We start from the raw sequence: 12239 nt of genomic DNA on the forward strand, positions 1-12239 counted from the left end.
TGCAAGAGTTTCTTAGCAATGGCAGTACACTTACTGAATAAATCTCAGGGGAGGCTGTTGTACCTGGACTGTGCAGCCACACCTTCACGCTTTGCACAAAAAATCCTTTTGGTTTCATCTGCCTTGGGGGTAGCTTCATTCAACAGGATGAGGTGTACCTATTAAAGAGAGGCAATTCCTTAATCCATCTTTCTCTCCTCCTTCCCTGCAGCTGAACTGTGATGAGTTTAGAGGAATCCTGACAGAATGTGGGACAAGGCAATACTTTAACGGGACATCCCCTTCCAAGTGGCTGGGAAGTGGTCCCATCCTCCGGCAGTGGGTTGCATCGCAGTGCAAGCCTGTCCGCTATGGGCAGTGCTGGGTGTTTGCTGCAGTCATGTGTTCAGGTATAGTGGTGATTCAAAGACTTCTGTGCTGAGAGAAGCCTTATTTGGTCTGTAGAATCTCTAGCATATGCCTGAGTTCCTGGATGGACACAGAACCCAGTAAAATAACCTTTAATTTTTAGGTGAGAGGCAGATCCTCAGAGTTTGTTCATCAACATTCAGCACTGCTACCTCTAGGAGAGAAGAATATCAGTACACAACATTCACAGAACACACCTATGAGAGCTTACTTCCTGAGGCAAGGTGCAATGCCTCTTGCAAAGTCCAAACAGCAGGCGTAGTACCATTCCTAATAGGCCTAACAACAGAAAATGCTCTGCATCACTAAAGGCACCCTTAGGGCAGGATGTACAACTGATCCACAGCTCTTTCTTCTGCACAGTTCTGAGGTGCCTGGGAATTCCTACCAGGGTGGTCACAGGCTTTACGTGGGCTCACAACACTAACAGCAGCCTGAGTGTGGATGAGTATTATGATGAAGATGGGACACTGCTAACACAAGACAAGAGTGCCCGTGTCTGGTAAGAAAACATGGCAGGGCCCAAGCACAAATCTGAGGCAATATCTCTATCTATGAAATTACGGGGCGGGGGGGGAGAAAGAGGTAAACACCTGCAGGAAGGTGGATAGGAGATAGCTCAACTGAAATCCTGTCTACATGACCTGTTCTTGAGAAATCACCACAACCCAAACTGAAAGCTCCCTATTACTAGGGCCCACAAAGGAAGAATGATAGCCTCCAGTCCAGCTAGAGAAACTCCGCTTGGGTCAAAACCCTTGGTCTCTGCACTCCTCAACATGCACTGAGCTCTTTCAAAGAAGCATTAATTGGCTGTGGTTTGGCTAAAACTTTACTGTACCTCAGAGCTTAGTCCCTTTGTGTAAGCATGTGATGCTGTCTCTTGCAGGACCTTCCATGTTTGGAATGAATGCTGGATGGCTCGAGCAGACTTGCTACCAGAGTACAGTGGGTGGCAGGCACTGGATGCCACCTGCCAGGAAAAAAGCAAAGGTAAAATATCAAAGATGGGCTTTGGTGAGGTGCAGGGGTGGGAGTAAAGTGGTGAACAAATAAAGCAGTTCAATATTCCTCCCTTCCCAACTTCCAGTGCAAGGATGCAAAAGGACAGGGACCTGTCATCATTCATCTGTTTGGTTTGTGTATCTCTAAGAGCTCTATCATAGCACTGCTCCCTAATGATCTCCTAAACTAGATACTTAACCACTCCTGGTATTGGCCTAAACTAGGCATGGGTCCAGTTGGTAAAGCATCTGAGACTTAGCAGGCCACAATTTCTCTTCAGGTCCATCCTTCTGTGGGCCAGCCCCTGTTCAAGCCATCAAGGAAGGGGACACAGAAGTTGATTATGATGTCTGCTACTTCTTTGCTGCCATCAATGCCAAGTGCCAGGTCTGGATACAAAAAACAGATGACACCCTCAAGCCAGCTCTTGGTAGCACAAAGTACACTGGCAACAACATCAGCACCAAGAGTGTGGGCAGTGAACGCTGTGAGGATATCACACACAACTACAAGTATCCTGAAGGTATGGGTTAGGGAAGTGGTTGAGCACATTTTCTCTACCAGTGTTACAAATCAAGAGTGAAGGACTAGAGAGCAGAGCTGTACCAGAGCATTAGGGTCATCCACTTCTCACTACTCCCCTTTCCTGAGTGGCACAAGGACAACTTACTCTTGCTGTCTACAGAAGTCATGCACAAATTTCATTCTGCTTCATTGCATTAATGAGCTCTCTTGAGAGCAAGACCTTTCTCCAACAGGTACTTTCCTGTCTGAAAAACCTTTCCCGATTTCCGTTACCTGTACACTCTCTGCACATCCACCTCCTGCTATCTCTGTAACATATATAGATATATTTCAGACTCCAGCTTTCTGAAAAGGACTGCTCCCAGATATTGTCTAAAACCCTCCCTCAAAAAGTAGCTTCCCCTTCAGAATCTGTCACTGAGCGTTGTTTCCCTTCCCAACCCTACCATCTCATCTTAGCCCATGGCATGTTGTCTCCTTGACTGCAGTCCATCACAAGATAGTCTGTGCCTAGCTACAGATACAGCTAAAAAGGCAACTGCCTCTTTTATTCTGACAGATGTTAGCACCAAGGTGCTTTAAAAGCTAAGACAAATGTTTCCTAATAGAATCCTTCAGGTACATCCAGTGACTGTCCTGTCAACTGAAATTCTCAATCTGCTCCAACTGAAGCGCAACAGGCTCTCTCTCTATAAAAGACAGAAACAGTTATCTACAGCCAGGATAATTCAATGCCATCCTTCTGCATTTGCTGTTTCACACTAGTAAACAGGAAAGAATTCTAAAATATGTGCTCCCTTGTGACAGGTTCTCTTCAGGAAAAAGTAGTACTTGATAAAGCCTACACAAAGATAAAGGAGCTTGAGGCAACCAGCAGCCGCAAAACACACTTTAGCTCCATTCCTACCGCCCTTGAAGAGCCAGTTAACCTCTTCATCCACCTCCAATCTAAGAATTCTCTGCTACGGGGACAAGATGTCCCGCTTTCCATTGAAGTATTTAACCACAGTGGTGGAGAAAAGTCTACTCACCTGGTAGTTGGGGCCCAGTCTCTACATTATAAGGGTGTGCCCGTTACGCAACTTTGGAAGGAAGAGTTTCATTTTATCCTGAGAAGCAATGAAGGTAAGGATTCTACTGGGTGCATGGCTAGAAAAGTGTGTCTAGTCCTTTCACTTCAGGAAAAATGCACTTAGCCGTGACTTTACAAAACGTTCTCGAATAGCTTTTAAATGCTGCAGCTTTTAGTACAATATTGGGCATTAAACACTCCTAGGCACCATGCAGCCTAAGATCAGACTGTACTTATCATTTGCACTGTCATCTGTATTCCACCACTCTGTATTCCAGCAAACAACCTGCAAGTCTTTGTGCCTTACTCACGGTACAGAGAAGAACTGGGAGAGGACCATCTGCTTAGGCTGACTGCCACGTTGAAAGATGAAGACTCCTTCTACATATACTTTGCACAGGAAGAGATCAGCATTTGTGATCCCCCTCTCACTATTGAGGTTAGATCGGCCTATCGTTCTGTTACTGCAGCTTCCATAGTCATAAACAGCAAAAAAAATCTGCTGGGTTGAGTAGCTCTCCTCAGGCTGTCTTTTTCCAAAGCAGTGAGACATCAGTTTGGGAAAGGTGAGTTGTGCCACACTGTTGTATACAGTACTCCACTTCTACCTTGTCTATGTGTGAACATAAGGAAATCCCAATGACTCCCAACTCACTCACCAGTCTGGAAATCACAGGCTGCAGAAGGAAACTACACCAGAATACCACATTTGAGAAGAAAATAAGCCGGACTTTGCCTCTTCTGACAATTGCCAGCTCAGACTGAAACCTCTCGCACCAAAAAAACCAAAAATATCTGCCTTTAATCACAGAAGAATCTCTTTCCTTCTCTCAGTTTCAGCTCATTTCCTTATTTCAACAGTTTCCAGAAAACATGGTACAATATCAGCCAAGCACAGCAAAGATCAGCCTCCTGAACCCTCTCACCGAACCCTTGGAGAAGTGTGTGATAGCGGTTGCAGGGCGAGGGCTCATCTACAGACAAAGGAAGTACAAGTAAGTGCAAACTGAATGATCTCAGAACAGCTAGAGAAACCCTTCTGCAGGAAAGGCTGTCCCCAAAACTAAGCGAGCAACAACACAGCAGGAAAAGACTACAGCAGCATGAAAGCCCCAGGCTTCCAATCCTTTATTTACAGATAATACAGAAGGTTTTCACACCGAGAAGGAGAAAATCCAGGTAACAGAACTTTCAACAGATGTGTAACACATAAGTTGAAGTCAGTACTATATTTGTGAAAGCTTCAACCCCAAAGGCCTAGATAGCAGAAGGAAAGCTCCCTGTCAACGAGAAGAGTAACAAGACAAGTATCACAAGACTTAGGGAGAAATACACATTAAATAAGACAACAGTTACAGGTCACTGAAATGAGCTACAAAATTTAGAAATTATTTGCTGCTGAGAAACCAACTGCTTTTTAGATAGCCATGTGAACATATGTGAATGGGGTGAAACTATACTATTTGTGACATATCTTTCCACTTACTACCCACTGTGAGCAAAAAAGACAGTCCCTGCGTACAATTTTAACAGTGTCTTCCCGTTCTCTGAAGAGCCAGACAAACCTGGCTTAGCTGAGTCACCCAGAAAGGCATTAACCCTGCCCACACACACACTGCTTTCACGAAGCTGCATTAGGGCAAAGTAACCTTAGACGACTCCATGGAGAGTTCAGCCTCCTGATATATATCCCTCCCCAAACCACCACCACATCACAGTTCCATTGGGGTAGTTCAGGTAACTACTACCTGCTGCCATTCCCCTCCCCCCACCCTTTCCTTTTTTGGCCCCACACTTCTGTTGAGCAAATGCACCTCCTGCGCCGGGAACTACAAAGACAAAGAGGTGCACTTCCTGTATAATCCCTTCTCACCTTTCAGGCTGGGCTCTGTGCAACCTAAAAGCACTCGACAGCTGCAAATCCCATTCACCCCCACACAAGCTGGGCCCAGAAGACTCACTGCACATCTTACTTGCCTTCAACTCCAGAACCTGAAGAGCTACAGAACTATCGACATTGCAATTGCCTAACGCCCAACTTAGAACAGGTCCTGCTGTCCTGTTTACAAAAGACCGGTCATGATCCGTGCCCTGGTCTCAGGCAAGCATAAATGTTAACAGCTGAATTAAAGATATTTAAACCCATGACTGACTTTGATTATTTGTACAAACTCAACTCTCTTCCCTCTGCCACTATGCCCACTTTCCAGTTTTTAAGTTCAACCTTACTGTGGCAAAGATGGGGTAAATGCTCAAGCAAATGCTGCATTTCTCACCATGCATATGTGCTGAACCCACCACTGCTTAGCCATTTTTCCCTACCCATGGCAAAAAGGAATATCCTAGAACTTGAAAGTGATGACAGATGTAACATTTCTCTACAGATATACTATTATTCCCCTACAGATCCTTGATGCTGGCAAAGTAGTAAATAGTATTTTCCACTGCTTTCTGAGGAAACAGTAAAGAGAAACACAGTTCACTCTTCTCTAAGGTTAGACAGGAAACAGCAGCAGTGCTACATGTTTTTAATGATGCATTGAGCTTCCTGCAAAAGCAGCAAGACCCTCTGCCACCTGAAAACAGATAAAGCCACTCATGCACACCTAGCAATATTTTATTGTTCTTTGAACCCCATAGTAGTTGCAATGTCTGAAGAATGGTGCACATTCACAGCATTAAGATGCAGCACTGCACCATTCCAGGATCCCAGGAATCCAAGCAAAATGACGCCTTCTGCAATAGCAAAGAGCAACTCCCTGGGAAAGTTTTACCAAGTGGCAGTAAAGTTCCCTCCTAAAAACACTGTTCTCATCATTCTCCCAACAGCTGGAGAATACCAAGATTCACTTGAAAAGCACATGCCAGAAACAGTGGCAGCAACACATGTATACATGGAAGAACTAAAGTTGACCCTGTGTGAAGTTCTTGATTTTGTTCATGTTGTGATCTACTGCACCAGTTAGAAACTGCACCCAGCCTTCCTCTGATGGTGGACATACATGGCTTGTCCTGCAAAAGTGGAGGAAATTCATTAGGAAAGCCTCCTGGGTGTCTTACACCTATGCATCCAGACAACACATGGGTATTGTGAAGTGCTGAATTATCACAGCATTAAAACAGGACTGTTATAGCCCAAGTGCTTTGGGCAAGGAAGAACCCACATCTGTGTCTCTAGTGACAAAGGTTAACTCCTATGTGTGTGTCTTCAGTGGGAACCACTTTTATCCCTACCATCCTGTTCTTATTTTCATCCCTTTGTGACTGACTAACATCATAATTATTCCAAAATGCCATCATTTGCTGCCTAGAAATGAGTCACCTTTGACAGGAAGCAGAAAGATATCAACCACCATAGCAGGGGACACACACATATAAAACTAACTCATACTCACCTTGTAATCTCTAAGACTTTCTTTAATACCGAGGCCAACTTAGCAGCCTAGAAAGAAACAAAAGAGAAGTAACATCAGCCAAACATGGAAAAAATGTTGCTCAGCAGCACTGGAAAAGAAAGTAGGGTGCATGAACGTCCAACACAGCCAAGAATGAGTAAAACTGCCACAGATCTGATATAGAAGAAAGTTACCTACCACTGCCATGCTGAGAGTGTCTCCCAACCTACTGGTGGCTGGGACAGCCAGAAACAAAGACAGACTGTTTTTAAAGCATACGTTGAAATGCTTTTTTCCTTTAAAAGATAAGCCTATTAGAAATTAGTAACTGATACTAAGGTATAAACTTACAAGTGACTGACTGCCATGCAATTTAGTATTAAGCAATACTTTCTTTTTTACCCCAAAAAGTCAAGCCACTGACCAAAGGCATGAAATCAAAATTCAGAATAAAAAAATCTCAGATATGAGATGATACATTCTTAATCTATGATATAAGGGAGACCTGGAAGTCATCTAATACAGCCTCCTGTTCAAAACAAGGCTTACCTCAAAGTTCAGTCAGGCCGCTCAGGGCCTTGCCCAGTCAAGTTTTGACTATTGCCAAAGACGGACATTCCACTGCTGCTCTGAGCAGTTTCTTTCAGTGTTTAACCATGCTCACTGTGAGAATTTTTAATTTGTATTTTTAATTTACATAGCTTTCTCTGAGCAAGTCTACATTACCCAAGGAAGAAAGCAGACATGCAGTACACTGGCAGCCTTAGACCTCACTTTCCTGAGGCACTGTCATTGTATGTCTCTATGGTTTATAGTTCAGAGCCAAAGCTTAAGGGGCCATGCTCTTCCCTGAGGAAGTGAAGATGAGGAATGCATTTCCACCTGAAGGAAGCTAGAGTCTGCAGGAATCAATGGGGGACTCTTTGTCCCTAAGAACTTGTTACTGAGACAGTCGCTAACACCCTCTCCCTGACAGTCAGTCACGTCTCCAAATCAGTTTCTTCCCCTTCTCCACAGCCAAGTGAGTAGAGCTGCATGCAGGCTACAAATACTTACATTAAGCCGCACAGCCAGCTGGTTCATAGGTGGATACATGCTCAGTGCCAGCTCATCAACACTAGAACAGAAGAGGGGAGCAATGGATGAAAGGTCCTGACAGCACAACTCATGGATCCTGGTCAAAGCCTACACCCATCCTGAATGTGTATCAGGAACAGTGCTGCATGACAAGGACACAATCATACCCATGGGATGCTTTTCACTGCCTTCTCAGACAAGTGCATGCCACTCTCCCCTCAAAAGTGAGACAGAGTGAGACATGGCCACAACTCCACACCAAAGTGCTGCTAACAGGCTTGGGGAAGACTGGCTGAGAAGCTACCTATGGAAAAGGATTTGGGGTGCTAATTGACAGAGCTAAACATGAGCCAGCTTCTGCCCAGGCAGCCAAGAATTCCAACAGCATCCTGGCCTGTATCAGAAATAGCATAGCCAGCAGGACCAGGAGAAATAACCCTCCTGTACTGGGCACTGGTGAGGCCACACCTCGAATCCTGTGTTCAGTTCTGGGCCCCTCAATAAAAGAGAAACACTGGAGCAGGTCCAGAGAAGGGTAGTAGAGCTGGTGAAGAACTGGAGGATGAGTGTGATGAGGAACTGCTGAGGGAACTGGGGGGATTTAGTGTGGAGAATGGAAGGACCAGGGCGGTCCTTATCACTCTCTACAACTACCTGAAAGGAGAAGAGGTGGCTGGTTTCTCCTCCCAGCTAACAAGTGACAGGACAAGAGGAAACAGTCTCAAGGTGTGCCAGGGGATTTCTGAACTGGTATTAGGAGAAATTTCTTCACCAAAAGAGTGGCCAGGCACTGGAACAGGCTGGCCAGGCCAGTGGTGGAATTGCCATCCCTGGAAGCATTCAAAAACCATATACATCAGGCCCTTATTGACATGGTTTAGTGGTGGCCTTGGCAGTCCTGGGGGAATGGTTGGACTTAATGATTTTAAAGGTCTTTTCCAACCTACTTGATTTTACGTTCCTCTCCTACCTTGCACAACTCTGAACAGCCTATACCTTAATAGTCTTCCCACCACACCTGATTCCACCACCAGTTCACAGTTTCAGTACCATACAAGGTTTTCCTAACCTGTTCTCTACACCTCAAGGACAGGGATTGCTCTGGATCAAAAAGTGGCAAAAGGGAGAGACCTGCTTACCTTGGACTGATCTCATTAGCAATGTCTGCAAGATCATCCAGCTGAGCGATCTGCTCTGGAGAATCAGCTTTGCCATAAGCCTTCACTACACCCAAAACCTTCTTCAGGCAAGCTTTAGAAGCCTTCATTAATCCCATGCAGGAGCTAAGCAGCTTCCGGTCAGCTTCTGACCAATACGTATCTCTGTTGCCCCGAAAGCCCAGCTCTTCATCTTCCATGATGTCACTGTAGGGGTCTTGCCCTTCCACCACTGCCTAAGAACACAAATGCACTGAAAACCCAGAGCCTAACAAGCAATTCCAGCAATACCCAAGAGGAAAACATATTCTAGAAATCACACAAATAATTTATGGAGGAATTTCTTTCAAACCAGCACCTCAGTTACCAGATTCTGTTAATCCTAGCAGTACAGGATTAATAAAAACTAATCCCACAACCCAATTCAACACAGCAAACAGCAAGAATCTGGCAAGTAATATCATTGTTACATCAACCTGCCCTGCTGCCCCAACATCCCCCTGCAATTCAGGACATAACTTTATGGAAACCTTACATAAAAATTTAAATCAAATCCTGTACATAAAACAATCCCTGTATTACATCACTAAACCATCACTGCAATTCACCACTGCAGGTTCGTCAAAAGCTTAGGGGCTTCCTTACATGTTCCATCTCCTCCAGAGCATCCTTGACCACACCTAGACATGCAGCCAGAATTGACGCAACTGCTGCCTGGTTATCTGCAAATGTAAAAGAATGAAAAGTGTGGCACTACATCATTCAAATCAGCTTGCAACAACATTCATCTAGGTTTGCAATCATTGGATCTTGAGATTATGGGATCAAACTCTTTGCAGAGCTCAGAGCTGCACTGTTGCCATGCAAAGAATCTGGCCTGGCTTCTAAGCTTATGCATTTCAAACCCAGCCAGGTTTTGCAGAATGAGTGAGCCTTCACTGTAGTAGCTAGAATGTCCCTTGCAAGGGCTATTGATATTCCAAGAGAACATGTCCTAGTTCTGTTGTTATTCTGCATATAAAATACTCACCTCGTGGAAGGCTGGACACTTGTTCACATGCCTCCCACACACCACCAGTTGATACAAGCTGCTCCTGAGACAAGCTGAAACAAAACAAAGCCCCTCAAAGTTAAACTCAGTAACACCATTCTGTCAGACTGTTTACTTTCTGCACCAAAGATGATGCACGCTAGTAGAAACTCTGCTGGATAGATGTCACCAGCCAGCTTGTCACTAGTGTGTCATGTCTGTGTAAAGCAAAAAGTGCTTGGTTCTACTGAGTTTAATTACCCACTGGAACAAGAAGCAGGAGCCTCTTACAAAGGCCTCTCAAGGTGCTTAGGCATGTATCTTCCAGTATCTACGCAAACCAGAAGTCTGTAACAGGACACTGCTGACCTCTGCCTAAGGGCAGTGGCATGTAATCCATAAAGAGAGGAAGCAGTCTGTATCGGTCCAGTGACAAGCTTTATAAAGTGGCACAATCACTGCGTATGACAGTTCACTCCAAGGGCAAAAACCTGCTCTCAGCAGGTTTTCTTGTCTCAGACACGATGAAAATCTATTCTCCATGACAACAAATGCACCTGACTCAGGTCACTGTGACAAGAGGGTACTGTGAGGGCCTTGAAGTGCATTCCACCCTCCCAGGAGTTAAGTTGGCTATATACAAGATAGAAGCTTCATACTCGTATCAACGGGGTATGCGACTTCCCTTTGATTCTGACCCACTGATTTGACCTTCTTGCCTTGGCCTCAGACCCAACTCATTGTAATGGATGTGCTGGGCAATCACTAGATGGTGTATGATGCTGTTTACTCTCTCTGAAGCTGACCCTGATCCTGGCTTGCTGGCCTGACTTTCCAGCTTGACCTCATTGTTACGGGCTTGTCTTATCATCTGGACTCCCAGCTGAACCTCACCAGCACTGCTCTGCTCTGCTTACTAAGGCACTGGGGTACAGGGCCTTTACTGATGAGGCAACTACCTCTTCCTGCTTCATAACAATGCTCTGCTTCTGCCTTCCCCCTTCCCTTAGGAAGCAGCCTGCACTTGCAGCTTCCTAATAAGTATGCTTGCAACTTTCTCTCCTTTTTTTTCCTTTGAAAATTACTACCTCTCCAATGGAGCACTGAGAATTGCTTCTGTGAGTTGGATCATTCCTTCCACTACTTCAATGGTAGCATCTCGTACCATCTTCCGAAGAGTAGTGCCTGGTGAAGATTGAGAAAGAGCAAGAAAGCTACCACAAAGTCAGCATCAACAGAAAGCAACTGATAAGATGGACACACAGACTGCTCTGTCTGTGTGGATACACTGTATAAATGAAGTTATAAATCACTTGTACAAGAATCTCAACACTTCATAAATATGAACATTCAATCAACTACACAACTTCCAACATTATCACTCTTTCACAGATGGAAATCTAAGGGAATAGACAGACAAATGGTTCACTCAAACATGTTGCAAGTCTACAGAACAGCTGATAAGGGGACTACTTGCTCATGATAACTTGCTTTCCTGCAGATGCTAGATGTTACGTTAGGCACTGCAATACTGGGTTTCTTTATACAGTGGTGAAAGAACCAGCGCCCTATACAGTGGTGCCTGCCCTGCTGTGACTATCTCACCTTGGCCCTTGGGGAGCCAGCAGTACACTGTGGCAACCGCAAGAATGGCATTTTGGACATCTTCACTCAGCTTCTGGCAATCCTGAAAATAGACAGGCAAAAGGTTAACTGTGAATAGTCCATGGCAGCACTGAATTTAGGAAGTCTCACAAGCAATCACTTGCATTCAGATTGCTTTGAGAAAAGAGAAGCACAGTAACAGCTGCCTTGCTTAACAAACAAATACAGCACAAGAAGAACTTACAGTAAGCAAGCTGTATACATCATAAGTTGCCTAATACTTTGGTAGCAAAATATGTCCTGATGTGGCAGTCAGATACACCAGAGGGGAAAAAGTAGCTTAGACCATTTACTCTGAACTGGATGGTTTTCTTTTTTCTCCTCCAAACCCAGGTGTTATAAATGTCTCTGAATTAACAGCAAAAATATAGAATCCCAGGCTGTTTTGTGTTGGAAGGGACCTTAAAGCTCATGCAGTTCCAACCCCCTGTCACAGGCAGGGACATCTTCCACTAGAGCAGGTTGCTCCAAGCCCCTGTGGCCTTGAACACTGCCAGGGATGGGGCAGGCACAGCTTCTCTGGGCACCCTGTGCCAGCACCTCACCAACCTCATATCAAGGACTTCTTCCTAAGATCTCATCTCAATCTCCCCTCTGTCAGTTTAAAGACATCCCCTCTTGTCCTGTCCCTACAGACCCCTTGTAAACAGTCCCTCTCCAGCATTCTTGTAGGCCCCCTTTAGGTACTGGAAAGCTGCTACATTGGATATCCTTTGTTAGATCTAAGGTCTGTACTGTCCAATATCCTGTATATATCAGCAATCAGCTCTAGGTGTTAAAGAACGTAAAATTATTTCTATTTGGTACATCTCCCTAACTTACAGAAATCAGTTTTCTGGAGAATTCCTGGATTTCACTAATACACCCTACAGTGGATAGCCCACACAGACATCCCCTGTTTTTGC

At 44.8% G+C, this 12239-nt stretch overlaps 2 protein-coding genes across 2 annotated transcripts in view; one reads left to right on the forward strand and one right to left on the reverse strand.

The window, feature by feature from the left end:
- EPB42 (erythrocyte membrane protein band 4.2) overlaps positions 1-5041 on the forward strand; it is a 9987-nt gene extending 4946 nt beyond the window's left edge. Inside the window, exons 6-13 of the mRNA XM_010012509.1 lie at positions 212-389; positions 772-910; positions 1298-1401; positions 1694-1936; positions 2746-3063; positions 3289-3449; positions 3872-4005; positions 4891-5041. Of these exons, the coding sequence (XP_010010811.1) occupies positions 212-389; positions 772-910; positions 1298-1401; positions 1694-1936; positions 2746-3063; positions 3289-3449; positions 3872-4005; positions 4891-5041 (1428 nt within the window). The remainder of the gene's footprint in view (positions 1-211; positions 390-771; positions 911-1297; positions 1402-1693; positions 1937-2745; positions 3064-3288; positions 3450-3871; positions 4006-4890) is intronic.
- Positions 5042-5614: 573 nt separating this feature from the next.
- The window catches only part of CCNDBP1 (cyclin D-type binding-protein 1), a gene marked incomplete at its 5' end in the record, with an annotated part of 6820 nt that continues 195 nt past the window's right edge, over positions 5615-12239 (reverse strand). Inside the window, 8 exons of the mRNA XM_010012511.1 lie at positions 5615-6022; positions 6406-6452; positions 7462-7522; positions 8622-8875; positions 9285-9361; positions 9670-9743; positions 10758-10854; positions 11275-11356. Of these exons, the coding sequence (XP_010010813.1) occupies positions 5914-6022; positions 6406-6452; positions 7462-7522; positions 8622-8875; positions 9285-9361; positions 9670-9743; positions 10758-10854; positions 11275-11356 (801 nt within the window). The remainder of the gene's footprint in view (positions 6023-6405; positions 6453-7461; positions 7523-8621; positions 8876-9284; positions 9362-9669; positions 9744-10757; positions 10855-11274; positions 11357-12239) is intronic.

This window comes from Nestor notabilis, unplaced genomic scaffold, assembly GCF_000696875.1.
Source record: "Nestor notabilis isolate BGI_N333 unplaced genomic scaffold, ASM69687v1 scaffold9004, whole genome shotgun sequence".
NCBI classification, from domain to species: domain Eukaryota; kingdom Metazoa; phylum Chordata; class Aves; order Psittaciformes; family Psittacidae; genus Nestor; species Nestor notabilis.